General features: G+C 37.9%; 1 protein-coding gene across 2 annotated transcripts in view; it reads left to right on the top strand.

Annotated features, from left to right (window-relative positions):
• Nucleotides 1-25,809, top strand: part of FAM135B (family with sequence similarity 135 member B) — a 183,583-nt gene that overhangs the window by 143,467 nt on the left and 14,307 nt on the right. For both annotated transcript variants that reach the window (XM_090138030.1, XM_031591256.2), the window contains 4 exons: nt 13,851-14,004; nt 16,981-17,030; nt 21,370-21,525; nt 23,557-23,630. In XM_090138030.1, coding sequence (XP_089994156.1) covers nt 13,851-14,004; nt 16,981-17,030; nt 21,370-21,525; nt 23,557-23,630 — 434 coding nt within the window. The remainder of the gene's footprint in view (nt 1-13,850; nt 14,005-16,980; nt 17,031-21,369; nt 21,526-23,556; nt 23,631-25,809) is intronic.

Below are 25,809 nucleotides of genomic sequence, written 5' to 3'. Positions count from 1 at the left end.
AAAGTCAATCACACCTTGACTTGTGCAACTGAAATAATTTCTTATACGATTAAATTAGGGTGATTGTGAGAAAAGTAATAAAAGTCATATTCCTCACATAGAATTTACTTCTCTTTTGTAGCTATCATTAAAGTTATATCCTGATTCAATTAATTGTCTACCATCACCAAAATTTCTTTCTGGGGGGCTGAAATCCACTGACATGGCTTGTACTGTTATTTATGTGACTGATATTTTTTCAGTTAAAACTTTCCCTTTCTAGAGATTGCATCATTGATTTTTGAGGCAGCTTATGGAAGAGGAATTGGGACAAATATTTCTTTCTTTCTGTCTTTAAATGGAGTGCAGAAGCAGCAGAAAAATCCTTTCTACTCTTCACTTTAGGTTGTGGACTTGGTTGCTCCCTCCCTTTAGTAGAGCACTCTATGATTCAATTTTTCTTTCTTCTCAGTGCTTTTCCCAGTGGTTCTTTGTTGAAAAATTATCTTCATATGCCCTAAAGAACACTGCAATAATTCCCACTGACTGATGGTGAGAGAGTTGTTGAAAGGAGTCCGAATCAAGTCTCATAACTTCTGAGCTGATGGCCTTTCCAACAGTAGCACAGATGCCAACAGCACCACAGCCAAGATCCATCATCTGGAGGCAAACTCTTTGCTGTTGGCAAGAGTTCCAGACAGCAGTTCAGGGACTGGGCAATGAGAAGAGAGATTCGCTCTTTTTCCAACCACTTTGTTATATTTTGTGGAAACAAATCTTCAAGTGATGACAAAAGCTTGTACCTCTGTTCAAAGCCAGCATGCCAGTCATAATGACCTACAAATAGTTTCACAGCAAATATGAACTATAAGTTCTGGTGCAGTGCTTGAGAGGACTTAGAAATGCAGTCCCCACAGCATCAGCTTATGTACAGGAACTGTTTCTGCTGCACTGTCTTACAAGTTATCTGAGTATCTGACAAGTTTCAAGAATCTGACAAACAGAAAGAAATGGACTGAATGAAAAGAGATGGGTCAGTGATTCTCAAAAGTCTTCCCAGTAATAGCAGTTGTCAAAGTTTTAGTCAGTATACAAATAGTGTTTTTAGAACTTCATGGACAAAATAAGAAAAAAATCCAGAAGTGCTTTAATGCAAGAATGAAATCCCTCGAAGTTGGCTGTACTTAACCCTATGTTTACTGAGCATACTGGAGTGTTTTTATAGATAGGAAAAAAATGAACAGTTGCTGGGTAGAATTAGGTAATGCTTGAAGGAAAGAAGGACAAAAATGTTGGAGAAAAAGACCTGAAATCAGAACTGCTCTATTTGCAACACTTCCCACTTAGCTTCGAGATGACTTCACTTTCTTTTTCCAAGCCTATCAGAATCAAAGTAGCTTTAGAGAAAGCCTTTATTTAAACTAAATGATCTGATGATAAAAGCTAGTTGAGTTGAATACAGCTGGTAGGTAGATTTGGCAATGTGTCTTAGACATTTATGTTCTTCCTACTTAATGTTCCTGATAACTTGAAAGAAATTCTTCAGCCAGTAAATTTGTTACTACCTTAGTTATAATTACCATTGTGACTGCAGTGATTGCATTTCAGGAGTCTGATCTCCACAATGACACCTGGGTACGCCAGGCTGAATACCACTTATCTATTTTGTAAATGCTAATTCTGTAATTCAGCAGGGGAGTTCTCAAGAGGCAACACAACTAGCATCAAGCAAAGAATTCTTAACTTCCTGTGTTGCAACAAAAAACTTTTCAACTTCTGACTAAAAACTGGCCTGAAACGAACTGAAAATAAAAGTTGCTTTGTCACTGTGGACTTGGTAGATCTGGGACACTGGAGTGAAGTGGGATAAGCAGGATGCAGATAACAGGGGGAAGTGAAAGGTGTAAAAGCACAATATATCATTACAGGGTACACATAATAAACAAACAAACAAACAAACAAATAAATAAAACAAATCCATAGCTTCAGGTCTTTACATAACTGAGATATGTGTGTGAGTGCATTCAGGCCGAGAGACATATGAGTATCTGAGTGAGAATCTAGATCCGGAGGTTTCTCTAGAGTAAGCTCAATGTGTTTACTATACATATAAGCTTACACTACTTCCATGACTGGCTTGAAACTTCTTTCCAAACTCTTTCCGTGAGAAAGAGAATGCCATGATAGGTCTGTCCTCTGATGTCCCAAATGAAAAATCAGGACCATCTCACAGACTGTGTTATGTCTTGGAGCAATCTTTGCGTCCCACTGGAGTAAGATCTACTTACATTGCCTGAGGCAAGAGTGAAGGCCTAAATGGGGCAGAGGGCTTCCTTCAAAGCAGTGCTGAGTATTGTTCCTGCTCTACATATTGTGCCTTTCTTGTAAACAAATATGGTTTGACTCTCCAGAACTGTCAGCCAACCCCCAATTTCTCTTCTACTAAACTGACTGGAAATATTTCATTTAAAACATAAAATGATGGCCTACAGAATAAGCAGTAAGCGACTCATGGCTCATGAAATTTGATTGCCTTTGAGGGCAAATGACTTCAGGGCTGGAATATGTACTATGTGTAATATAGGAGGTATCTACTGGCCTAGGAAAATGAACCTGTGAAAATACAATACTTATGCAAATTTATACAGCTCGAATTATTCAAAAATTCCCTGTTTTGTTGCAGTAAATTATAGCAAATTGATGTAATTGTCTTTAAGTAACACACCGAGGAAAGTTTCTGATTAGCCATTACTTCTGTTTCAGTGATAACATAGAAATTGTGGATTTCTGAAGTGATATAAAGGGCTGTATATTGTTTTATAATTGTATTTGCAATTTGATGTATGTGTATATGCATGCAAAAGAGATATAAATGATTCATTGCCTGAATATGTCAGAAGTGAAGACTTCAAGAATGCAGCATAATGACAGCATTAAGCACTGAGTTGTTTCTTGCCTTAGAAACCACATCCCCCAAGTGTCAAAGAAAACAGATCACCCATACAGCACATAGTGTGGAGTAAAGCATTTCTTGAGTAGACTGTTTGCAAGAAAGAAAGGGTTAGTAACCAGGACTACAACTGATTCTTTTGTTGTGTGATTGGTTGAAATAAAGTGTTACTCCAGAAAGAGCAGGTTCTGAAACATTGCTGTGAGAAAAATCCAATAGATCTCATTTGATCGCTTAGAAAACTTGAATTATGTGAGTGATGGAACTCTCTGAGCCACATAATTATCTTCAGCAATATAGCTGAGAAAAAAATGGAAACTGATTTACAGCAAATTTTGGAGTAGTATTTTGCAAAAGATCTTCTGTTCATTGTTTTCATTATATAAGGGTGGACAAAATTCACTTAAGCTGCAAAAATAACTAATAAAAGGATTCTTTTTTTCCTTCAATTTTATAGACCATAAGAAATTCAGGATAACATATTGCTGGAAGGTGCTTCTGTGAGCTTAGAATTTTCTACTATTGAGAGAAATGACAGTGCTGTCAGTTCCTACAGGCATTCTTTGGAAAGCATAGGCATGTGAAGGGTGCTGCATGAACCAGGATTTGGGCATTTTGAGACGTTGTCCAGAGGCATGCAATTTCAGAAACTATCAGGGCCTAGATTTGTGGGTTTTTTTCTTGGCTTACAACTCTGTCTTTGTTTAATACTTGACTACAGTTGGTTCCAAAACACAGACTTGTTGAACTTCAGTTCTGTTCCAGCTTGACAAAGCATATGCAAAACAGTAGATTTTCCATGCATCTTTGACAGAAATTGATAGTGAACCAAACAGAAAAAAGTGGGTATGCAAGACCATTTGCAAATAATAATAAAAAATAATAATGCTATCAATAGAGTCTTGACTGCTTCCCACCTGCTTATGACTCACAGGAACTTATTTGGTAACTGTGGTTGTATAGCAGACTTGAAAGAAACAATAAAACAAAAAATCTGCCTTTGTAACAAAATGTTACAATGTCTAAAAAAATGAACCCATAAAGGTTGAAGTAATTAGTCACTGAAAAATGACAAGTAGATATTTCCACTTTAGCCATGTTTTGACAGTGCTTTTAGTCTTAAAATGTTCCAAGTTTAAGAAGAGGTCAGTAGTGCTATGATTGTTCTCATTTTTTATCTCAATTTGTGAAGCAGCTAATTAGCCTGCATGCAGAAACTTCTTTGATTATGGAGATCTTCACATTGAATTCTGGACAAGGCTGTCAAGTAAATAGATTTGCATTGGGGCAGACGGCTCCATCTGCCTTCTCTCCTTTGAGACTGAGTTTGATTTGGGATTGGATACAAAAAGGAGCCAGTGAGAAGTAATTTTCAAATAATAGCCATTGTAAAATTATTTCACAGGCCAAGTAGGTGGGAGTAGGGGGAAAAAAAATTGTAGCATGGACTTCTTTAATGAGACCAATAAGTTGAACTTATGCTTAATGGTGGATTAATGATGTTAAGGATGATACAGCAACTTAAAGGTAGAAATCATAAAATGCTTTAACACCATGACACTCAATTTTGAGACAGTTTTAGTAACCATTTCAGAATGACAAAAGAGGAACTAAATTTCAGAAAACCCAAATGGAGTAGCAGTGGGGCAAGTGTACTAGCTTCTTTCTCAGAACTAGTTGACATGCAAAAAATTTCATGTCAGCATAATAGTTTCTTTCTATGTTGTATCCCATTATTATACCATTTTTAACAAGTGGGAGAGCCCAAATTCTGTGGTCAGAGATAGGAAAGGATGATAGAATCACTGAGTTCAGTCCACTACATTGGTGGGAAACAGGGAAATAAACATTTATTTCAGTATATTGGAATATATTTTCCATCAGAACACTCTCTCTCCATCCTGCTGTGTACTGGTACTCAGCTTAAAATTGCTATGGCACATGGTAATTTGTGACATCGAGGAGTTTAAGGTTATGGTTTAATTAATACCTTTAGTTTGTTAAGAGGGTGTATGAAGTGGGTTATGGTACTTAGCTGACAAGTCTTGACTTGTTATGTCACAATGTGATAAATTGCAATCATTATTAAAAGTGCCATTGGAAAGAAAGAAAAGTTCATTTCATTTCACTATGAGCAAAGAAATGATTTCTTTCTGATTTGACTTAACATGTTTTATTTTCCCCCAAATTAAGCCTCAAACTGAAAAATCAATTATTCCCACAAATCTCATGAAGAGAGATTCTGGCCTGAAGTAACTCTCTCTTTATCAGTGACTGGCAGTATCTAATACAGCCTGGCATTTCTAAATAGGAATCTGCGGTCCTCACTTTTATTAAATAAAGAGCATTTCAGAGTGAATGTTTGCTTTAACTTTGTGCATCAGAAAGCAACACTGAGACTATTTCAGTGATGCATGAAGCATGATACAAGTTCTATAAGTTTAATAGCATATTGTGCCAAACACTGTGAGAGAAATGTCATGTGCAAGGGAACTGGTTTCAACTAATTTTTAGGGGAAAATCACAAGAGAAGATCATGTAAGTGTAGATAGAAGGCCAAGAAATCAGTCCACTTCCACTCCTGTCCTTCTCAGGCATCAAAGCTCATTCAACCCTGTATTCAACCAAAATTCTTTCCTTTGAGGAAACTGGCACCAAGCTAAAGCAGAATGATGCCGGCTCAAATCCTTTATGATTTGCCCAGCAGGTAATTTCCTTGTAGCAGATTTCTGTTGATAAGATTTTACTCTTTAGACACAATTTACATTCCTTCCCTTACCTTCTTCATCTTCTCTCCTTCTTTTCTTTTTCTCTGTGTAACTGAGCTCCAGTGAGATTCACTTGGTCAGTCTGGCTCCTGTGAACCTTGGCAGAGCTGAGCTATATGTCCCCAGCAGAGAGATGCTCTGGGAAAGTGTTGTTAGTTGACCGTCATACAGACTTGCCATACCCTCCTGCAGGGGGGACTGGGAGGATGACACAAGATGGGGCATCCATTTTCATACACACATCTTCACTTCCCTTCAGTTACAGTTTTTTTCTCTATAAGGATTCCCAGGGACACACTAGGCCCAGACAAATACACCCTCCTTGGAGCCAACAGTTATGTCTGGGTGAAGAATGCAACTCATGATGTCTGAAGCATTCGTAATCCTTGAGATGAAAAAAAAAAACAACTATGGAAACTCAGAACACCCTACAGTTCTTTCTCTTTGCATGCACCTGGAAAGATGATCTTTCTGAAGATTATTTTCCTCAAGTGTAAAACTGAAAAAAATGCTACTGATCTATTTTTGATGCACTTCATATTCAGGAAATAATAATCACTATAAAACATTTGAGTACTATCATTTATTCATTTATTTAGGATCAGGCAGTACACAGTAGTGGGGCAAAGGGCAAAATTCTTCCACAAGCTGCTGTAGTGCACAAGTACATGACATAAGGCCATCTCTACTGTACCCAGAGTCCATGTCCTTCCCTATTGCTATTTGTCAAAGTTGAATCAAAACATTTTTTGTACTTTCTGTTGTCTTTAATGCAATTTCTAGTGGTGCAATCTCATTACACCACTGAACAGTACCCCTTGTATGTGTGAGTGCGTACGTAATGTGTGGGAGAGACAAAAAAAATTACTAACAAGTTTCATTTCAGAACCTGACTGGTTTTATGCCTGCTACCTGCAGTGATGTGTTATAACAAGGCAGTTCTACAGCTCAGGGGTCCTTGTTTGATCACAGCAACAAGAGTGGATTTTCTTTCCTTATCTGCAGATAAGCAGCATGGGCTCTATTTAATCAGAAAGAGCATTGCACTGAAGTCTTTTTTGATGTCTTCACTGTGTTATTTTGTTTAGGAGCTCTGAATTTACATAATGTGTTGTGTGTTTGTGTAAATTTAAAAAGATATATTTTGTAATTACATATGAAAGTCAGATTTTTATGTATTCAAATTGATGTCTGAGATTTTTCTTTTTTCTTTTTTTTTTTTTCTGCATACCCTATTATGTTCAGGGAGTTTGAAAAATCAACCACTGCTTTTTCCCATAAAATAATTTGTCAGTATTGCTGTACTTCGTGGCCAACAGACACCTCAGAGTACTTTGTGACTATCCTTTAAACAAGACTCTTAACTAGAAGATAAAGATATGGATTAATGTGTGTCATTTTCATACACACGTCTAATAGAGGGAACGGAAAGCATGACTTTTCTTATCCCAGATGATTCAGTACTCATTTTGGAAGAAGTATGCCTCCTGTCAGACACCTGCTCTAGCTTTCATGAAACATCTTCTCCAGTGTTTAATTTACTGCTAAAGAAATATTTTTATGGCTTTAATTTTCCCTATAGTGATGTATAACCTTAGAGCTCAGGTGAAGGAAATGATTTTCTTCCTTATCCATCATCAGCAGAATTTTGTTAAGACTTCTAAGCCTTTTTAGGTTGCTTTCACATGAAGAGCCACTGTGGTAAGACACTGCTACTGATATGTTAAGATGTAACTTGACCTTTGAGGCCTTGGAGAGGTTCACTTTTCAAGGTGATATGTGAAATAAACTGTAGACAGGCTGAGGAGACTTCAGATTTTTGCTTAGTTTCTATTGAAACATAATTCAAAAACTGTGAAATGTCCTCTAAAAGTAAAATTTGGAAGAAAAAAAAAAAAAACAGACCAAACCAAGACACACCTGAAAATGGAAGAAAACTTTATTTTGCTTTGGACTTTTAAAATGTATAATATTATGCTGTCTGAGTATGAACCTAACAAAAGAAAAAATAAAAACATCTGAGACTTTATTTGAATTGAAAAAATCAAAATGTTTTGTTCTGAGGGTGTCCAAATGAGACATTTGAAATCCTGTCAGGGTTTTACCAAATTTTCTCTTAGAAAAAACTTTAATGGGAACCCATGATGTCATTGACACATTTTCTTTTTCTAGACTGATATTTTTAGATGGAAATTGTCCAATCATCAAGCACTTTATTGGCCAGTTTGTCTTTCTCAGCCATTTATTTTCTCAGCCATTCTTAATGTAGAAAATACAACTTGTGTTTTTTAACAGTATCTTTTAATATTGAAACCCTGAGACAAAACAATTAGAACCTATCAGGATAATTTTCTTCTGCCTCTTCAGATAATGCTTCATTTTCAAGACTGAAGTTTTTTGTTTTTCAAGGGTTTGAAGTCAGATATTATCTTCATGCTAATTTCTATACAAAGTGTTAATCATCATTAAATTTGACCAGTCTTGAGCAATTTTTCTGCTGTACTGTCATCCCAGTGGTTTTGGCAAAATAACCCTAACTATTAAGTATAAAGATGCCAAATTGTATCTTCTATTATGAAATACCAACTAGCATTTTCTTTCATAAAAGATTTAATGAGAGGCAAAGCTTTCCTATATTGTCAGTAATGTATTGTCAGCTATTTCCCATTATTGACACTTTTGGTTTAGTGTTGCTAGTGTCATGTAAGTCAAAAGTAAATACAGTATAGTGATTTTACTTTAATTTTAAGAGTTTTGAGTAATGAAACATCATGGAATCATAGAATAGCTTGGTTTGGAAGTGACATCAAAGATTATCAAGATTATCACCACATTATCTGCTGTGGGGAGAATAGCCACCAACTACATCAGGTTACCAAAGGTCCCATCCAACCTGTTGGTTTTTCAGCAAGAATTTGTTGACTGAGAAAGAGAGAAGAGAAGGTCAGAATAAATTATCTTTTGTTGCTGTTTAATTTTTTTTTTTAATTTATTATAAAATATCAATATCTCTCTTTGTCATGTGTTTTCTTGTACATATGAAAGAGTGTGCTTCTGCCTCTATGCTTCAGTCATCTCTCTCATGACCAGAAATAATCTTTTAATCCTTTCACAAGGATTAAAACTCAGTAACTATCATTTTGTTTCCAACGACCAGCTCGCAGAAGAGCTCCTATCATGAAAAGCATTCTCTGTGGTAAATATGCAAAATCTCCATGCTCACTGGTTTTGAAGCTATACCAAAATTAATATGTTAGGTGACAAATGCAGATGAATGGGCAGGCAACATGCTCTCAGAGACTGCATTCATCTTGAGATGCTGACCTCTGTTGCTCTGTTCCAAGCAGATATCTAGATCTTCACTAGAAGATGATACTGTCTGCTAGTGAAAAAACTACTGGAAATGCCAAACTCATCTATTTAGTCTGCAATAGTTTTTTAGTGTCTTAGAATTCTTGACAAGCATTTGAAGTTCAATCTGAATTACAAAATGCTGTTTTGAATTAGATTAAATGTAAAGAGTCTAATTTACCAATTGTTAGTGCTATTGTTGAATGTTTCACGCAGTTTACGTAGCTTGTGAAATTACTTTAATACAAAACAAATACCAATAACTGTGTATAACAGAGCATAAAATCCAATTGGTGCCTTTTGATATTAGATGGATTTGGTACACTGCAAGTGGTTACTCACAAATTGTTCTTTGCATTAGAATAATGAATTGGCATGAACCTTATTTAAACTGTGTTTGTTTTTCTCAAGTAATTTTCCTTTCTCTTGTTGTAAAGTACATTTATAAAGTAATACACTGTAATTATAGGAGAAATCTATTCACTAAAAAGAACATTACACAGGACACATTCATTTTAAAAGGTGATTTATTTAAGTCTATTTAGCAGGGATATTGTCAGGAATGTTTTGTTTATTTTGAAGTTGTTGAGTTTTTAGGCTATTTTCTTTGGCTGAGTAAACACTAGAAGAAATTTTAGAGGACAGGTGGACAAAATACAGTATGCATTGTCAGGATCTGGTTTTGCAGAACATGGCCAAATTCAACTGAAGGCTGAACAAACCAAGCAATCTCAGCTGCTCAAAACACACTTTGCCCTCTATATCCTTCTCCATAGCTTCTTTGTAGTTCTCCCTTTGACTCTCTCTCTTAGTTTTATGTCCTTATTACATCATGGTGCCCAAAACTGCACACAGTTCTCAAGGTGAGGGTTTATCAGATACATGTTGGCATCTAATGGGACAACTTTATTCTTACTTTCATTTGAGATCAATACCACTGATATTTTTCAAAACCATAGAAAAACTAACTCTTAAAAAATCACTGCATTCTGAAATTGTTGGCATTATTTGCAGTTCTTTGCATTGTTTTCCTGACTGCCCGTTTCTGTTTTTCTATCATCTTATGACTTTCATGATACATTTTGTCTCTATGCTGTTGGCACAATAAAAGTTGTACTTTTCTCTGGTGTCAACACTAGTGGCCTCCATCACTGCTATTGGAGTAAATTTAGGTGGTAAGTCTTGAAGTGAAGATTTCTAAGACATTTATTTGCTCACAAACTTTTCAGAAGTAGGTAAGAACAAAAGCTGGAAATATTCTGCTATTGCAGAGAGGTTCATGGAAAAGGAAAGCAGTACAGATACATTTTGAACTAGCATAGAAAATTCTGTTCTTACTTACAAACCAATGAGAATAAATTAACATAGACCAAAGGAATTTACTCAAAACGTTCAAGGAAGCTAATGTAATTTCACAGTGGATTTTACAAGCCCAGATAGTCAGTATGCTTTGGGCAAGCTTAGACTGTCAGTTTAACTATGTAAACTTGTTTTAACATGGGTTGTGTCTTAACCAGAAGTAAATCCTTTGGAATAAAAGGTATCTGTCCTGATTCAAGGAGCACAGATTTCTGAGCACTTGGTAGTTGTTTAATGGGTCATGGACAGTGTTCTTCCTGGATTCTAGCTTTTCAGTACTCTTTTTCATTAGAATACTACCTTCCATGATTGCCACAGAGCTTGATTTTTTAGTATTGTAGCATGAAGCTAGGCTATAACCTATAAAACAGCAACCACTTAAACAGTGTAGTAGAAAAAGCAATTAAAAGTAAGAATGTGGAAGGTATGCAGTCTTCAGACCATCCCAAAGGAGGGCATTTCTTGACATTTCCCAGATTACTGAACAGTGATGGATAGGTTGATTAAGGCTACAGTAGTTTAGAATGGTCTTGTCTGACAAATGTCTGTGCTTGGATCCCCAGCAGACAAGGATGCACAGACCTTAGCTCACATTACCTAAACTGTCCCTGAGGTGGGTTTAATAATCTCTCTGTCCTGCTTTGCCTCTATGTGTGCAACAACTTTCCAAAGAAGCAGTCTTCTGAAGGCAGTAATTCCTTACTGTCACTGAAGGACCAGGGATTTGGAACTTGATCTTTTTTTCCATCACTCTCACTTCCCACCTTGACAAAATGATACTTCAAATTAGGATCATAGAATCATAGAATGGCTTAGGTTGGAAGGGACCTTAAAGATGATCTAGTTCCTAGCCCCTTCCATGGACAGGATTGCCACCCACCAGCTCAGGCTGCACAGGGCCCCATCCAACCTGGCCTTGAACACCTCCAGACATGGGACATCCACAGCTACTCTAGGCAACCTGTGCCAGTGTCTCACCACTCTCAGAATAAAACATTTCCTCTTAATTTCTAATCTAAATTTCCCTTCTTGTACTTAAAACCATCCTTCCTTGTCCCATCACTAATTGTCCATGTAAAGTTGGTCTCCCTCCTGTTTATAACCTCCCTTTAACTACTGGAAGGCTGCAGTAAGTCCTTCCCACAGCCTTCTCTTCTTGAGGATGAACAAGCCTAACTCCCTCAGCCTTTCTTCATAGGAGAAATGCTTTAGCACTCTGAGCATCTTTGTGACCCTCCTCTGGACCCACTCCAACAACTCCGCTTCCTTTTTTTTGCTGGGGGCCGCAGGCCTGGGCACAACAATCCAGATTGGTCTTCACAAGAACAGAGTAGAGGGGAACAATCCCTTTCCTGCTGCCACCCCTCTGTTGATGAAGCCCAGGATACTGTTGGTCTTCTGGGCTGCAAGCGCACACTGCTGGCTCATGTCCAGCTTTTCGTCCATCAGAACCCTCAAGTCCTTCTCTGCAGAGCAAGGAATTCCTCTCCCAGTCTGTACACATTCCTGGAATTGCCCTAGTCCAAGTCCAACACTGCACTTGACCTTGTTGAATATGATTAGGTTCTTGTGGGCCCACATTTCAAGCTTGTCCAAGTCCCTTTGGACGGCATCCCTTCCTTCTATTTCTACAATAATGACGAAGTTAAACTGGTAACACATAATGTAAACTATTTTGAATAATAATTATTTCCCATATCGTGTTTTAGCACTAAGTAAATCTTTGCAAAGTATATTCTCCTGAATGCCTACGCTCTATAACCTAAACTATTGAATTTCTAAGAAATTTTCTTTATTCAGTACTATATGAATATTAGACAAACACTAATGCACTTAAGGAAGAATAAACTGATGAGGATTTTCAACATCTTTAAATCACACATTTTGGAGCCTACATGGAGTTGCATTTTCATAGTATTTTTTACTTTTAGTTTTAAACAACAATTTATTCCAAGAAAGGTTCCAACTACACCTATTAAAAATTAGACTTGTTCAACAATTCTGTGTTACAGTACTGATATGAACTATGAAATTACCTCACATTTTTCCTTCTGCTTGTCAGTACAGCACTTAAATGCTAGAGCAATTTTTGCTTAAAAAATCAGCAATGGATTATGGAGCAGGACATTTTTGTGACATTGTGTATCAATCCACATCAGATTTTCTATTATTCCCAGCAGCATTTGATTATGCTCTTTTATTTTTTTCTATTTTCCATTGCAAGAGTAAAATTTAGATACATAATTAGGTTGAGGGTTTTGATACATTCCAGGAACAACCAATACAGACAGTCATCACCAGCTCTTTGTGGGTCAAGCTGAGAAGTCCCCATTGTGTCTACCACAGAACGCTATTTAATATCTTGATGATTTGCACAAAAAAGTTGAGAAATGGATCCCAACTCAAGTTAAGATCTAGGAAATGTAGGTTTACTTGGGGATTCAAAGATAGAACAGTGTGGGAGGTACACTGGCATGTGGTTGGTGAGTCTTCACTGTTCTTCTGGGAAATGGCTGTTGAGGCCATTGGCTTAGTAACTACTAACTACTCGGTGTCCAAAAAGGCAGACAGTACCTAACCAGGGTGTAGGAATTATACTTACTCCATTAGCGATCAATTGTGGAGTAAGTTGCAAATTGTTCTTGCTTCTCCATAGCCATACATTAGTGGGAGCATCCTGACTTATGCCTTTGTGCAAGTCATCTGTTGTAGATCTAGATATATACTCAATTTACCTAACGCTTCATAAAGTTCAAGGATAGAGTACCTTTGTGGCTCTCTTTCTTTGTCTTCATAATCCTCGCTTCTTGTGCAAAGCATATAAATTACTCCCTTGGGATGGAACAAGAACCAGCTATTATCATTGATTGCAAGCTGTAACAGATCTTTCTGCTACACTATTAGGAGCAATTGAAAGAGGATGACAGGTCCATGATCTGGGTAAGAACTGTAAAATGCATTGCTTACAGAAACCTTGGAAATATGAGCTGTTGTTGACAATTGTTGTAATATTTCTTACAACTGTCCATGAAATTCTGGCCACAAAAGCACAGTTCAAGAACCAGTTTTAGTTTACATCTGAGCCTTGCAAATTTAAAATTTACTTTATTTCTCTGAGTGTTTTTGACAGAACTGAAAACTTTGATATATGGTGACTTTATGCCAACTCAGCTTATGTTCAAAGAGCAAAGAAGTTTGGGAAAAATTTTGTATAATTGTGCTGCAGTCGTCCATTGACATCTCTTCCCACAAGAGAGATCGTAATCCTTGTGTTTATCCTGGATGACAGAATGATTCTCATTAGTAGATAGAATAGCATTACCATCAGCATATTTTTTTACTGTTGAGAAAAAGATTTTTATGGAAACCTCTAGGACACATGGAGAGCAAGAATTATAATCTCTGTATTTTTCTATTCTTTTCCTGATACTTCTGTTATATAGGGAAGTTTTTATGTCCCATCTGAAAACTGCATGCAACATGCATATAAATGGCATAAGGACCTCTGTCTTCTGCTCCTGAATGCTCAAAGAGGACTTCACGTGTACTACACCCTCATAATGAAGGAGGTTCCTGATTTACCACAGCTGAAGTTGGGTAAGTGAACAGACATTTTAGATCACTCAACATAATCCACTGCTATGTTTTCAGTACAAGTTTCAGTAGAAAAATTCTCGACATGTTTGAAGATTTTAGAGAATTTTCTCACCTATTTTCTGATTAGTGTTTATTTTGGCACAGTACTGCCAGACTACCGCTTTCTCAGTATATGAATATCCTTTCGTCCTCATCTGAACGTGGCCTGATGAGTAGAGAGGTAAAAATGTTGCGATATTTTTCTCAAAATACATGCTTCTGAATGATATTTTGACTCACTTGCTCTAACTTCCAGTTCTGAATCATCATGAGGTCTGGGGAAGACTAGAAATTTTGCTCAGCCGTGTTTTAAACTGAAAACACAAATTGGAAATAGTTGATATGAATGCTTTTGAAACACACTCCCTCCCTCATACTTTGCCATACTTTTTCTGCCAATAGCATAATTACATCTTGCTCTTTAAAATGACCCCGCTCTTCTTTCTAATTCATTTAATAGATTTTCTAGCTTATAGGCAAAACCATTTTTGGCTGATCAGGCTGTTTGGGTCCAGTGTGGAAGCGCTGGTTGGATTGGAGGAACAGAGCTCTGTAATTTGCATTTGGTCATGTGTGTAATGATAGTGTGAGCTCCTATGAAAATAAGGAGCATCTCTGACTAATTCCTGCTCTCCATACTGTTTCTTTGGATTCAAGGAATGTGTCTCATCTATTTTTTTGTGACTTTGTATGTTTGTATACACAGCTGTCAGATTGTTATATTGCAGAGTTAATTATATTAAGAGTAGTGAATGCATTAGTTAACAGATTTTAAAAGGGAGGGAAAAAAAAATCACTGTGTAGATACTACAAGCTTTCAAATATAACACATTATGCTGTACATACTTATGGGCTTGATAGCTTCTATTTTTCGCTTCATTCCTTATTCCCTGATATATATTTCCATTCAAAATAGCCTGCAACTCATGGAGTGGGGAGAATACATACTGCGGTATTCCATTCAGCTACAGGAAAAAAAATAAAGTTACAGCATTTTTATTTGCAACTTATGAGCTGTCAAACAAAATCCAACATGCAGCAAAACCTGTAGTTCAGGCATCTTGGTTATCAGGCACATTTTTAGATGATTTATGTTTTACCTGAAAAGGTTTATAGCAGGGGAACTGGCAGAGTTATGTTTGGTTGACCACAACTGAAGAACAGACTCAGATGTGCACATATTGGTATTCTGAATACAATTGACTTGGTTTTCAAATGACATCTGGTACTGAAGCAAGTGCTTAATTTGCAAGTGTACTTGTAATACATGCAGATTTGCTAAACGCAAATACCCTTTCTAGCTGCTTGAGCAGAGCACTATTTGCATCATTTTATTCACAGCCTGAACATCTACTGAAGATTTGATTTTAAAGACAGACTTCTGAGGCCGGTAGCAAAGCCTAGCAAAATCATGGAGTATAAGATTTACCCAGAATAATGAATGTCAAGCTTGTTTTTGTGCGAGACAGTTGCCCAGACTGTTCTTACAGTCACTATGGAGAAACAGACTCATTTAAGACTATAAAATATATTATCAGACAAATAGTGCTTTCTTCCTTAGGATGACATGAACAGCACCTTCTACTTGCTCATTTTTCTCCACTGACCACTAGAATGTAAATGACTCATTCAGTTTTAGACATCTATATTTGGTGAGTTTAATCTCATCATGGGTTTCTAAAGATAGTTAAGATAAATACAAGACTATAAATCTTCTCTGTGGACTTTCTTAATTCTTTTTTTTTTTTTTCCTAGCCCTCTGAATAGTATATTAAAATTTAATAGTCTAGTTAAGACATTAAAAGTGGAAATTATTGTTTCTCACATTTTGCCAGCTAAAGAAAGATCTCAGTCTGTAGTACTATTTGAGAAAAATCACTGGGGATTGGGAAGGAAATTAGTTTTAATTTTATTTATTTTTTTTAATGTATGCTATTAGAAAGTTCCACATCACAAAATCTAGCTGCAAGAGTTGGAGAGTTGATATATATCCTCCCCTTCTTCATAGTTTGCTGTGCATTTAATGTGGAGTATCCCTATGCTGGATTCTCTCAGGACTACATCAAAACAATGCTGCTGCTCTAGGCAAAGTTCTCCACACTGCACACACTGCACAGGGCAATACAGAGATGCTCATCTATTACCATTCAGATGTGCAGGACTTATGTTACATGGCCTTGTGTAACATGATATGGAGAACTATTTATTGTACATCATTTGATCACATGTTCCAATGGTGAGACAACATTGCTCAATTTAGTTGAGCAATTGGCCATAAACCACGGAATGACTGAATGGTTTAGGTTGGAAGTAACCTCTGGGTCCATTTGTCCAACCCCTGCTCAAGCAGGGACACTCAGAGCAGGGTGCCCAGGACCATGTTCAGGTGGCTTTTGACAATCTCCAAGGAGGAGGTTCCACAGCTTCTGGGCAACCTGTGCCAGGGCTCCATCACATGCATTGTACAGAAGTTCTTTCTTGTGACTGGGAGAATATCCTGGGTTCTGTTTTGTGCCTATTGCCACTGGGCATTATTGAAAAGTTTCTGTCTCTTTGCAGCCTCCCTTCTGATATTTGTATATACTAATAAATTTCAAAAGCTAGTAAAGAAATTTCTATTAAGAGAGAGACAATAAAAGCCAAATTCTATCCTCTGTCATGGCAACAACCTTCCAGAACATCTACAGGCTTAGTTTTCTAGGTCTCACAAGCAGAGGTTGTACCTGTACCCCTACAAGTACAAGGTGTGTTGTGCGTGAACTTGTCCAACTTGAAACTTGTCCACTGACGAAGAATATCTTATTTATTTTCTTATTTATCGTATCAACAAAAAGTACAGCATTAACATTTCATCTCTACTATTCTTAAATCTGACCTGTTTCTTTCTCTTTTTTTTGTTTGTTTTTGTGTTTGTTTGTTTGTTTGTTTTTTCTCTAGAGGAGCTACCTGTGGAAGATACGTTATCTCAGTTCTGTGCAGAGCTGCAGGTATTGTCTTTAACAGAATCAGTCGGTGCTTTTTTTCAAGTCTATTTTTCAAGTGCACTGAGACAGCACAATCATGTATTGGAATAGGGAGAAAGGTAATTTGGTGCCAGAAGAAAGTTGCTGGATGTTTCTTTTCCACCAAAATTTCACATAATTTTGATTATCCACTTACATGATGTTTCTGTTACTTTTAACAATTCACCAGCTGGGAGCTTCAGCATCCTTCAGTGAGCTCAGGCAGAATGTCAATAGTATTCACAAAAGTTGATTTGGAATAGGTTGCAATTACAACTTTTGTGCTGACAGGAGAGAATACCCCGTGGCAGATTGTGCAGCCACATTTTTTTTCAAATAAAAACACCTAAATGTCTAAGGAAGCTTGTGGGAAGGAAAAAGTGATTTTGACACAGCAGTAACTGAATTACTGTCTTGAACTTCTGCTGTTTTGATTTCAAGTGAGACATAGGCAGTCATCAAGGGAACCAGAAAGAAATGCAAACGTCAGTTGATCACTGGGGAAAGTGTTTTATAATCAGAGATTTAATATTTTTGATTTGTTCAGTTTATTAGCAGGAAGACAGCATAGGGAAGAACGACAAAATAACAATTAATGGAGCTGAAACAAAACCAAACTGCACTTGTATTTACACTGCAGTTACAAGTGGTGAGACAATGTTTTTTAGCCATATGTAAAAAAAAGGACTGAAATAGCATATTTCTTAATTTCGAATCAGAAATTGGATTATTAGAAATAAATTTGATTTCATCTAAATTTAGAGAAATGTAAGTTATGGGACTCAGCTCAACTGGATTGCAGAAATTTAGAAGCCTTTAGGGTATTGGCGGTCAGACAACATAATCTAGAGTCTCCTTGGGACCAATAGGTCCAAGAAACTTCATATTGAGTTGGCATACATCAGAAAATGTCACGTCTAATTTCTCTGTATTTTCAAATTCCTGTCCAATTCTTGTTCTCGTATTGACTGGCCATATTTATAAAGCCAGACAGTTTTTTTTGTTTTTTGGTTTTTTTTTGAAATTTCTGGGAACAGAGTAGTAACAGATAGGAGAACACAATAGCTACAACAGCTGTTTATCTAGAGTGATATAAGAACTTTTCACGTATACCATTAAAAATGTTGGCATTAGCATCCCAAAATCATGGCTTTTGATGATTAATGACTGAATTTTCAGAGACTAATAAGACACAAATGATGAAGGATTGTACAGTGCTGTTGGGACAAGGAATAGCATTGACCATCTCTGCAATTAAGTGCAGAAGTCATGTGAACCTCTGTATAGTTTTCAGAAGAGTATTGACCAAGCTTTCCAAGTATTTTGCCTCTAGGAAAATGTGAACTGAAACCATTTCTCTTCAGCAAAAAATACAAAGGACAGTCATTTATAAAGAAAGAAAATGCTATTAAAACTATACAGAAGGAAGCCCGTGGGGTTAGTTTCCCATTACCATCATGTTACCAGAGTCTGGTCCATTTTTAAAATTAAATAAAAACAAAAGAAGAGAAGAAGGTGAATTTTGCCCTGTTCTGTATTTAACCCAAGGACACAGTAGCTATTCAAAACAGGAAAAAAATGGAGGGCTCATGTTTTTTTAATTTTGAAAATGACTTTTAAACAGTCAAACATAATAATTTCTCCAAAATGTTTTCTAAATTTGCTTTGACTAACAGTATTGTTAAAACCGGACCACACAGCACAAAGTACATGAACAGAATAGCCAGAATTGCATTTACTGACCATTTTAACCCATGGGCAATGAGGAACAAAGTCCTTGAGAATTGACCTGCAGTGCTAGGATTGCTAGGCTACTGCCTAGCTGGGCAGCTAAACTCTCAGAATTAAAGTACATAGTGCTTTCCTTCTCCCTCCCTCCCTCCCTCCCTCCCTCCCTCCCTTCCTTCCTTCCTTCCTTCCTTCCTTCCTTCCTTCCTTCCTTCCTTCCTTCCTTCCTTCCTTCCTTTCTTCCAAACAAACAAACAAACAAACAAACAAAAAAGAAAAAAAAAAGAAGAAAAAATGAAAAAATAAGATTGACATACAGCATATAAAATTGAGTACAGAAATGAAGAAATGACCTGACTCTGAATAGAGTGATATACAGGCAGTGTCATCTGTCTGACAGCATCCCCTGATGTCCCTTATACCTGAATGGGTACTGGAGCTTGTCCCATTTTTGACTAATTATTAAGACCAAATAGCACCCAAACAATGCGAGCTATGACAGTATCAGTGCTTATTACCCACAAATGATTTTTTTTTTTTTTATTTCTCTCTCATACAGTTGGCTTTTAATCATTACTTAGTTTGCAGCATCACCAGTCTGGAAATTAACTGCGCAATAAACAGTACAAAAAAAATAGGCTTGCAGCTAGACTAAAATTCTAACAAAAAACAACAACCAAAAAGTAAAAAGACTTGGCCAAGAAAGAAAATTCCATTTCTATCATCTATATGGAAGTATTACCTGTTTCGTGCAAGCAGATAGGCCCTTTGTGCCAACTCAGTCTGACTGTTGTTAAAGAAGCTGTCAAACAAGGGAGGTCAGTACGCAGGGACGGTGCTGCTGACCTGCACTCTCTGGGTTGCATTCAGTACAGAAATGCAACCGAGAGCTCCAAGGGCCCCATCCAACCCTGACAGAAGAAACAGCAGACTGGGATGTCTGTTTGCATTGTGTATTGAGGTCACAGTTCTTCCTTCCTTCCTTCCTTCCTTCCTTCCTTCCTTCCTTCCTTCCTTCCTTCCTTCCTTCCTTCCTTCCTTCCTTCCTTCCCTCCCTCCCTCCCTCCCTCCCTCCCTCCCTCCCTCCTGCCCTTCCTTCCTTCCCTCCTTCCCTCCCACCTTCCTTCCCTTCCTTCCTTTCCTCCTTCCTTCCTTCCTTCCTTCCTTCCTTCCCTCCTTCCCTCCCTCCTTCCCTCCTTCCTTCCTTCCTTCCTTCCTTCCTTCCTTCCTTCCTTCCTTCCTTCCTTCCTTCCTTCCTTCCTTCCTTCCTTCCTTCCTTCCTTCCCTCCTTCCCTCCTTCCCTCCTTCCCTCCTTCCCTCCTTCCCTCCTCCCTTCCCTCCCTTCCCTCCCTTCCCTCCTTCCCTTCCTCCCCTCCCTCCTTCCCTTCCTTCCCTCTCTCCTTCCCTTCCTTCCCTCCCTCCTTCCCTTCCTTCCCTCCCACCTTCCCTCCCTCCTGCCCTTCCTTCCATCCCTCCCTCCTTCCTTCCTTCCCTTCTTCCTTCCCTCCTTCCCTCCCTCCTTCCCTTCCTTCCTTCCCTCCTTCCTTTCCTCCTTCCTTCCCTCCCTCCTGCCCTTCCTTCCCTCCCTCCTTCCCTCCCTCCCTTCCTCCCTCCCTCCCTCCCTCCCTCCCTTCCTTCCTTCCTTCCCTCCTTCCTTCCTTCCCTCCTTCCTTCCTTCCTTCCTTCCTTCCTTCCTTCCTTCCTTCCTTCCTTCCTTCCTTCCTTCCTTCCTTCCTTCCTTCCTTCCTTCCTTCCTTCCTTCCTTCCTTCCTTCCTTCCATCTTTGTTTATTATTTCAGAGCTTTCAGCACCATCTGGTGGGTAGTTTGGAATCTGTTTTCTTTGTCGTCTTTTTTTGTTGTTTTCTTGTTTTGTTTGCTTGTTTGTTTATTTTTCTTTCTCTGTTTACTACATCTACAGTAAAGTTTCTGTAAAGATTGAGGCTATTCCCACTTCACATAATCAAGGAATGGATGTGTTTTCAAGGTCTCTCTGGATCCATCTGACCCAACCCTTGCTCAAGCACAGACACCTAGAGCAGGGTGACCAGGACCTTGTCCAGGCATCTTTTGAAGATCTCCAGGGAGAAGGCTCTATGGAAAATTTGTAGTAGTGCTCCATCACCCTCACAGTACAGAAGTGCTTCCTGTTGGTCAGAGGGAACCTCCAGTCTTCCAGTTTGTGCCTAGTACCTCTTGTTCTGGCACTGGGCACCACTGACAAAAGCTTGTCTCTGTCCTTTCTGCACTCTCCATTCAGATATTAAAGGACACTGATGAGATCCTGAGAGCCTCCTTTTCTGCAAGCTGAACAGTAGCAGTTCTTTCAGCCCTTCTGCAAAGGAGAGGTGCTCCAATCCCACGATCATCTTAATTTTCTTTCTCTCCAGTTGTATAACTAGGGTGGTTTTTTTTTGTTTGTTTGTTTTTAAAGAGCAGAAGTTTCACTTACAAGATTTTGGGTAAAATAGTGCCTTAGTAATAATTCTAAGTCAGGAGAACTTTGTTGTTGTTTCTAAAAGGACTTCATCTAACATGCTAACTGATTTTCTATCCTGCCACTGTCTTGTTCTCAAAAAGCCCTTTCTTCCCTGTAGCTGTTGAGCAATCCAGAGAAGATAGCAGAACAGATAAGCAAGGACCTCTCCTGGCTTTGCTCCCACCTCCTGGCTCTGTGGACCCAGTTCCTGGAGGTGGCAACACTTCATCCTGAAGTCACAGCTTATCTGACTCAAGAACATCATACGCTAAGGGTAATGTTAGGAAGTTAAAAGCAAGTTCTGTAATGGTAACCTCCTGAATGATATTAATGGTATATATGGACAGATATTTCTCTTACTATTATGCCTTCATGAATATTTAATGGAGATGGAATTGAGTAAGACAAAGACGAGAAAAGAGGATTTAAATACAGATTTCAATTTTTGGAATATTGGAAAGATGTTGCTTTTACGGTACCCATAATTTTGTATTAAATGAGTGTACTCTGAACACCAGAATCCAGCATGGAACATAAGGTGGGGTGAAAGAGGTAGAGATGCCCCATATTGGTTACTTATCCAGCAATCATAAACATATGTTTTAAAAGGCACAAACACCACAATGACAAATAACCAAAAGATGAGTTTCTTTCAGCTGCTTTCTCAAAGCACAGAATTATGCCATTAGGGACGCTCCCTTCACTAAGTCACATATATACAACTAGTTACTGCCTTTCTCCTAGTGAGTTTCACAAAATGAAATATTAATACTTTTCATGTGGAAATTGTTTTTTTGGTAATAAAGAAGGCACAAAAATGATTGCCTTTTGAACTGACTTTGTCAGATCTGCCTACTTGATTAGTGAGCAAGTGCTGTGCCTTCCATGAGGACTTTTTTGGTTATTGAATGTGCATCACTTTCATCACTTCAGCTGAGCTAAGCTCCTAGGCTGATCTAATCATTAGATTAGGAGCATACAGAAAATGATAGGATTCATCTTGCTTTGCTTTAGATATCTAGAGTGTAGGTGTTAGCATTCCAGCTTACATACTGGTAGTTGTTAAAGTTATTATTGGAGGTCCAGTCAGTGGAGTTGAGAGAATGTGAATGCCTGCAAAAGGAAGACATAAAATTCAGGAAGATGTGAACAACATTGATGCTCCCCTCATTATTTTGTCTCGGTCTCCCTCCATTTTGAGAGGATCAAGATGACTTCATCAGCCAAAGAACACAACTTGACAGGCCCCCAGCTCCAGCAAGGTGAATTTCAGTATCAATGGATGCCTACTGCTGGCATGACCTGTGGCAAATTATGACCTTCACTTACTTCAGTGTCTCTACATGTAGGCTGTGCAATAATACTTTCCCAGTTATGTAAAGCAGTTTTAGAGCTCCAGATAAAAAAAAAAAAAAAAAAAAAAAGCAGTATTTTAAAGGGTATTAGTCCTTCTCTTATTAGAAAAGCCATTTGTTGACGTATGGCTGGGATTTAGTGATATGCTGAGATCCTATGATGTGGTTTTCATTGCCATTCTCTGACACTGTAATAGAGATGGCTCTTACAGATTTTCATAGTAATGTATAGGCTGCAGCTCAACAGTTCATTACTATGCACATTATGATGGACTGACTGAAACTCAACACTTATTCCATATCAAACAGCAACACTGAATTTTTTATAGGTTATTTTGCACTCTGTCCTCTGCCAGATCTTCAAATCTGTGACTATTTTTTTAAATTGATTATCCACTCTACTGTCCTTGAGGAGATCTGAAGAACTCTCATTTGTATGTATAGTGATGTAGGCTGATATGTTTCCATCATGATAGGACTTATTCTCTTCTGGGATGATGTGTAAAACTTCCTTTAATATCTTGGGAATTGTGACTGTTCCATAGAAAAGATGTTCAATTTTGAATTGTTCTAATTTATTAACCCACTCCACTGCTGCTATGATTTGTACAGTGGGAAAGGAAGAAGTCTTCCTCACTTTAATATTACAGAGAAAAATGTTAAATTTGACACTTTAAGGAAAGTAGTGGGAAGACACACAAAAGAAAAACTTAGTTTACTGTCAAGGGACTGTTCTTCCAGCAAGGTATGCAATAAGACTAACAGCTTTGTACTAGAATGGGAAACTAAAGCAGAGTTGAGTTCTTTATTTTCTTTCTGACACCAGAGCGGTGCAAAGCAAATGAAACATTAAGGAATCTAGTCCTGACAGTCATTGCTCTGCTTTTAGCTTAATTGCATTTGGCACCTTTCAGCAGATCTTAGGTTTAACTTCCATGTTTCTTCCCCAGGTAAGGAGATTCTCAGAAGCCTTCTTCTACACTGAACACAATAAACTTGCTGTGCTGACGTTCCAGGAAGGCCTGTAAGTAACTGATTGAATCTCTCCTGCCACTGATATAGCTGAAAATATAGTTGCTTAATATATTTTTCTAAAAAGAATGAGATCTTTTCTGCTGTTTATGGGCAGGGTTGTTTTGAGAGAAGTCACCAGGTCTATTCTAGCTCCATATAGTAAATCCTTTGAAAGCAATGTCCAAAGTAAGATGATGCCTCAGAGATGACTACTTTTAAAATTCTTATAATTCATATAAGAGAGTTATTTTTTTTATTCCCTCTCTCACATCACTTTCAGATTCAGGGAATGACTAAAACACTGTAGCAAGAGCATTCTAGTAATAGGATGTAGGAGATCCTCTTTCCCTTGTTATTTCCCAGTTGGATGCATGTATCTTAGAGCTTATCTACAACACCACCAATTTCAGGGCAGACAAAAGCATCTTTGATGTCTTTGTTCAATTAAATTCATAAACTTCCTCTACAAGATTTAGTAATGGAAATCTTAATAGGAGGTAACTGTTGGACAGTAACAAAAAATTAACATTTATGAGTTTGTTTTCTACTCTTCCTTGTAACGTATTTGGGTGTAGGCATTCATGGATTTATTTAGATATTTTGTCTATCCCTACTTTCCATAGCAGTGAAGATCTATTACTGTAGAACCTTGATTTATTATATGGTTGGTGCAGAGATGTGAACATTCACTGGATGCAGCACCAAATGAGGACAACCACCACATTAGCTAGAGGAAGTGAGAGAGTGATGTGAGCTCAGGGTTGATAATTAATTGATTAAGAATCACAGAATGATTAAGGTTAGAAAAAAACCTCATCTAGTCCAACCAAGAATCAAACAATCTGGGAAAATAAATGTTGCACTGGGCTGCATTTGCAAGAATATGCTATGAAACATGAACAAGATAATTATTTCCTTCTACTTGACACTTCTTACTGCCTATAAACCCGAATGTACAGCATGGGTAATGCTCACGACTCAAACCCTGAAGGCAGAGTTCAAGAAAAGCTCTGCTGATTTGAATTTTAAAATAATGAAGGATGTGCAGATGATATCTGCATGAACACGGAAATGGGAGTACTACAGCATTACTGAAACAGAAACCTGTCTTTCAGAAGTGGTTACAAGGCCATGATGGACAATCCTGTCATGATGACAGGGCTAAAGTGAGACATTTGTTTCCAACCAAGAGCAAAGTGGAACACGACTTTCTCAGAGCTATCACTGGGAACATTAAGGCCTATTTGGTGCTGGAGGAAAACTCTGTGGCTTCATTAGTGAACTGGTTATACAAGGCTACCTTGTTCTGCCAAATTAGAGCAGAGTCATGGCTGCAAGAGCCCAGCTATGCTCACTTAGTCCTCATTAAGTCATGTTTTAAGTGAGACGTGTATAAGAAAAGCCCCATGTCAGGACCCTGTTGTTAGGGCAAATATCACTCATGGCACCATCTAAGCAAACACAACCCTGCACAGAGGGAAGCCTAATTGCATGAAGTGCTTTTATTTCTCCAAACAAATACAGAGCTAATCCATTTCCTGTAGATAAGCATCATTTTTCCTCAGTCACTATTGAGGTGAGAGAGTACAAAAATAAAATCATTTAGCAAATGCTAAATATTGGTCAATTGCAGTAAATTTCATTAATTGGTCTATACAGGCTTCATGTCAGAATCCTGTTTTCCTTTTGGTTGGGCTATGTGGTGCAATTAGAAAAGCAGAATAATACTCTGGTGGAAAGGCTGCCCGAGTATTATTACTGGTGGGGGTGCCAGCAGGGAGTTTTAATTGGGTTCAGAGAGGCTCCAGATGAGGTCAACTCTCAGTGTGCCAGATACTGTACAAACACTTCAAATATGAACATAGTTTTTCCCCAATTCTGTCTTTCTTTGATAGAAATTACCAGACAAGAATGTTGGTTTTGCCTCCCATACTGTGGTTGTAAGTCCCTAGAATCACAGAATCATATAATTATTTGAGTTGGAAGAGATTCTTAAAGATCATCTGGTCCAAATTCCCTGCAATGGACAGGGACATCTACAGATACATCAGGTTTCTCAGAGCCCCATCCAGCCTGATCTGTGTTGGGCCACACACTTACATGCTTGGCAGCATTTTACTACTCAAATACAACAAGAAATACCATTTCAAATGGACTGGGTATCACACAGGATGGCAGGTGACAGTCTC

This window comes from Phasianus colchicus, chromosome 3, assembly GCF_987193195.1.
Source record: "Phasianus colchicus chromosome 3, bPhaCol1.hap1.1, whole genome shotgun sequence".
In the NCBI taxonomy this organism is placed as follows: domain Eukaryota; kingdom Metazoa; phylum Chordata; class Aves; order Galliformes; family Phasianidae; genus Phasianus; species Phasianus colchicus.
The sequence above is the reverse complement of the archived record's forward strand: the minus strand, read 5'-3'. Positions and strand labels throughout refer to the sequence as shown.